The sequence below is a fragment of the Oratosquilla oratoria genome, chromosome 28 (genome assembly GCF_046742065.1).
Source record: "Oratosquilla oratoria isolate Oo_2021 chromosome 28, ASM4674206v1, whole genome shotgun sequence".
In the NCBI taxonomy this organism is placed as follows: Eukaryota; Metazoa; Arthropoda; class Malacostraca; order Stomatopoda; family Squillidae; genus Oratosquilla; species Oratosquilla oratoria.
The window spans coordinates 16,871,292-16,876,291 of record NC_134804.1 but is presented as its reverse complement, the minus strand read 5'-3'; the positions used below and the strand labels follow the sequence as shown (position 1 = coordinate 16,876,291).

The window sequence follows — 5,000 nt, the reverse complement described above, 5'->3', positions numbered from 1 at the left end:
GGATGGGGTGAAGGGGGCTTTGGGGAAGAGGGGAATGTCTGTTGAGGAAGGACGGGAGAGGACAGAAGACAGAGGTGAATGGAGAATGGTTGTATATGGATGATGTTGTGATGCATGAGGTGGAATGGGTGGGGGGATGGGGGGTGAGGTAGTATGTGTGAGCAAATTTTGACGCAGCCCGAAGGGATTTCTCTCCATCTTCTCCTTTATGCATGGGGGGGACGGAGAGGGGGGGTCGCCGATTTAATGAAGCGGCCTTGGTGTGGATGTGCTGTGTCTTGCGACACTGCTTCTGACCCAGGGCAGTGGACAAGGTGCAGGGATGACTCGTCATCCAGGAGGTGCTAAGATGAGAGGGAGGGTGGAGGGGTGTGGAGTGTATTCAGGGATGGAATGGGTGGGAATGATTTTATGCCTTTTCCTTTTTGGCTACCTCCCTTGTAAGGGGGAAAAAGCCTTGGTATATGTATGTATGATGTACATTGTATTCTATTCTATTCTAATCTAATATTTTATTCTAGTTTATTATATTCCAATCTATTATATTCTATTCTCTTCTAATCTATTCTATTCTATTCTCTTCTAATCTATTATATTATGTTATATTCCAATCTATTCTATTCTACTCTATTCTAATCTATTCTATTCTATTCTGTTCTATTCTGTTCTATTACATTATATTATATATTATATTATATTATATTATATTATATTATATTATATTATATTATATTATATTATTATGAGTTTTGATCGGGCCCGATAAGTTCACCTACATGTGAGAGACGTGAGTAGTTGCTGCAAAGGTATCTCGTTCCTTGCTCGCGGCTCGTTTCCTCCGAGGTCCATATGTGCTCTGCTGCATGTGCTGCTTGAATGGTCTTGCTTCCCCAACTTGGGCAAGTTATTCCCAGCAATTGGTATTTGTGTAGAAATCTTTGCTGGGTATTTTGAACCAGTTTTTGAAATATTTCCTCTACCTTCCGACTGAGCGATTGCCATGGATCAGCTCTCTATACAGTAGTTGTTTTGGGAATCGATAATTATCACACATCCGGACGACATGGCCAGCCCATCTGGCTTGGACTTTTGTAGGAGGGTGAAGACATTGTGGGTGCTAGACCGTTTTGGGGCCTCCACAAGTGGGATTTTGTCCTGCCATTGTATATGGAGGAGTATGCGAAGGCAAACGAAATGGAAATGGTTGATCTGTTTAGTGTGTCTGTTGTAGACAGTCCAGGTCTCGCTGGCATGGGAAAGATAGTGAGTACCACTACTTGGTGATAAGGCTGCGTCCTCTCCGCTAAGATACATTCCTTCGGAGCCTTCCGGTACTGGCCTTGGTATTCTTTCGCTTGTCTCTGCATTTATATCCACCGTTCGTAAAAGAGTACTACCCAGATAAGTAAAAATGTAGACTGTCTGAAGCTTTTGTCCATCTACTGTGATGTATGATTTCTGGTAGGGTTTCCTGTTTACAGCTTAAATAGATGGAAACCAAAGTACGATGCAACGAAGAGGACACCCAGAGTGAGCTCAGGGAGCCATGAGCATCTATATCTAACTCGCAAGGTACACGTAGGCGGGTACGTAGGAGAGCGTCACGAAGTAATTGGAAAAAATTAAAAGGAAATGTCTACAGGATGTCAACAAACAAAGCTTCCCGTACAGATACGCCAACTTGTGGAACAGCCGAAAGACGGAATAGTCCAGTCTAAACTCATAAAGGAATTTGAAACTAAGTCTGATTGATGGATACAGAGAAGGGAACACACGGACATATTTCCTTTCTTCACATTACATCTGAATAAATACACGCACACACGCATATGCATTCATTCACACAACTACTGATGAATGTTTTGGGGACCGATAAGATTATAGTAGTTGAGAAGCATAGGCCAGAAGGGGAGTAAATGCGACCAATGTACCTTTGCATTATGCGTCTGGACTGCTGGGGCAGTATAATGGGCCTGATGATGTTGGTTACCTCATCATGGTAGAAGATGGTTATCGTCCCATTTGTAGGAACGAGTAACTCAAACTTTGATACTGTTTGAGACTTATTATTTTTGTTAGAGAGCAGGATAGATAAGATGGAGGAGAGAGAGGGAAGGGGGGATTTGGGGGTTTAGTGGAAGGAAAGAATGAAATGGAAGTTAGAGTTATGATTGATGTGGGGCAGACCCAATTGCTCGGTTATTTTTGTAATTCTGTGTGATATTTATTAGTTAGAGAGCAGGATGGATAAGATGGGGGAGGGGGATTGGGGAGTTTAGCGGAAGGGAAGAATGAAATGGAAGGAAGTTAAAATTATGATAAAAGTGGGACAGACTTACTTGTTTGGTTAGTTTATAGTCTTCATTAGGCCGTCCGCGATAAAATCCACAATACACGATGAATACATTAACGCTTAGCAAAGTGTATGCAAATAAAACTATATACAAATACATTCAACAACATAACAGTCATCCTCATATGAGATACAATATTTACAACACACTGCATTGACTATAACAGATGTATACAATGATTTGATGAAGATTAACAATATTATGTACAGTTAAGTTATGTGCAATTAGGGGACACTGCAGCAGTTGTGGCGTGTTGTCACAGTCCCTACTAGATCCCATGTCTAGGAGATTGCAAGATACACAACCATCCGATTACGGCACCAGCGCACAATCCTCTGACATAGAAATGCGAATTATCATATTCCAACTTCTGGACTGGTTTGGACAGAAATTGTAAAAATACGGGAGGAGTGAAAGGGTGAAGGAAATGATTTATCAGCACCCCAGGCGCTCATAAAGGACAGGAAACACGATAATTCAGAAAGGATATCAAACGAAAGGTAAGATAGGCGACGTGTAGATGGGAAGTAGAGAGGACGAAGAGAGAGGTTGCTGTTTGAGGCGAGTATGATGTAAAACCGAGAGAGTGGGGGAGGTGATGATACGTGTCCAGTAAATCTATTTCTATTTACATATATGCAAGTGACTACCACTAGAGGACGTTGCTCTCTCGTGTAATACCAAACCTTAAATATCCAAGTCGTCTTATCATGCCTCTTAAGCTGGTGTCACACTGTCTGGCGTTGCCGTTGCGGTTTGTTGTTGGCTATAACAAAGTATCCCTTATGAGTCTTTACACTCGAAAGGATATGGTGATAGTATCTTAACCAGGGGGAGATGGTGGTCATTATATCAAGTTCTGGCTATCGCTAGGTAATTTAATGAATCTAATTGAACTTGCAAACAGGGAGGGGTGGGTGGTAGGTGGAGGGGCGGAGGGGGGTGTGTGTGAGAAGGGGAACGGGTGGGACTTGGTGGAGATACAGGAGGATATTTCGGACAGTTTGGTGAAGTGGACTAAGGGGGACATTTCATACATTTGTATAATGCGGGTAACAGATGGATGATAGGAGGGGCGATGTTGAACATGCCTCTGTTCTGCCCAATGGTTTTGAAGCTTTGAATGGCGGCCGCTTCGAGGCATTTCCTCCTCACCCTGTCTCGTTCAAGAAAAAGCTCTGCGTTATCCCAATCCATCAGGTGGTCGTTGGTGTTCCGGTGGATAAGTGATGTTTGACCGTATGAATGGGACATTTGGTCGTTAAACACGTTTGTCGAACGTGTTTGACAACCAAATACCCTATTCACACGGTCAAACATCACTTCAAACATTTGTTTGACAAACCGGGTTTGTCAAACCGTTTGACCGTCTAAATGCCCCTTTAGAAGTGAAGAGACCGTCGTGTCCCCTTCAGGGGTGCGACTAAAACCAGGTACCTCGACCTCCTTAAAACCAAAATCCAATTCGCCGATGATCCCTGGATAGCCTACTGAGCAACACCGGTTCCAGCGAAAAGGATGTGGTGTGGTATACACAATAGCTATAACCATATTCCTCGGTGTTTTATACGACATACCCTTAAATGCACATAATCTATTTCATGTGAGTTCCAGGGCGTCTCCATAATCAAAATCAATACTGGATGAATACTGAAAGTATAGTCTTGTATCATTCTAATATTTTCTTGTGCGCAAGAATCACTTTGTTGTTATCTGTATATTAGTCATATTTTAGTGGACATATTTACTTAGATATTGGTTATTAAGATCTGATCTGTTGTCTTTCACGTCCGACGCTCCTTGGCTGTCGTTGCGATTGCTCTACTGCAGAAGAGTATTAATGAAATTCCTGATCTGCCTTAACAGAATTATTATTCTCAATATTGGTATTCGAAATACATTTAAGGCCTTATCCAAAATCAAAATACATTTAAGACCTTATCCAAAATAAAAATCGAGATTGAAGAACTCGGCAACTTTCTTAGAAAATCAAGATAGAAGAGATTTCTTATTTTCTTTTTTCAGCCATGTCGGATGAAGATCTTGAGACGTTTGTATATACACCTAAAACACATTTTCATAAACAACCAACTAAACGTAAGTCACTTGCCATTGCAGAAAAATATGTTTCCATAGACCCCTTGCCAAGTAAAGAACGGAACTACTCCAAAAGTTTGTAGCTCTAATTAGTAAGAAATTATATCCCCAGAAGCTATCCCAACTTTGAAAAGATTATTTAGATACTAGAGCTGCAGAAATTAGAGCTAGAAAATTAGAAAGTAACTACAAAAATTACAACAATGAACCTGGAGGCAGTAATAAAAACAAAAAGGGAAATGGCTAAGTTCAAACTTCAAAGGAAGAAACTTAAATTAATAAAATATATTTTTAATACATCTTGGACAGCAGTGGTACAAACGAGGACAATGGTTTGCACCGCATTTGCCAACAACCATCATTCTTTTGTTGCATTTTTCGACTTAGAGAAAGTGTACGATACAGCCTGGTGATAGAAGATCCAATATAACTCCATTCCCGCCGTCCTCTAAAACAGGGGTTCAATCTGGGGTTCGCGGCTCGGTTCACAAGGGGTACTTGGATTACTTAAATATTTAAATCTGCAAAGAGAGAAAATGACTGTTATGG

At 41.2% G+C, this 5,000-nt stretch overlaps 1 protein-coding gene across 2 annotated transcripts in view; it reads left to right on the top strand.

The window, feature by feature from the left end:
- LOC143040253 (succinyl-CoA:acetate/propanoyl-CoA:succinate CoA transferase) overlaps positions 1–5,000 on the top strand; it is a 56,572-nt gene that overhangs the window by 35,556 nt on the left and 16,016 nt on the right. Inside the window, exon 8 of one of the 2 annotated variants that reach the window (XM_076211014.1) lies at positions 4,380–4,451. The exons of the other annotated variant lie outside the window; for it this stretch is intronic. Within the exon in view, the coding sequence (XP_076067129.1) occupies positions 4,380–4,451 (72 nt within the window). The remainder of the gene's footprint in view (positions 1–4,379; positions 4,452–5,000) is intronic. 2 annotated transcript variants of the gene reach the window in all.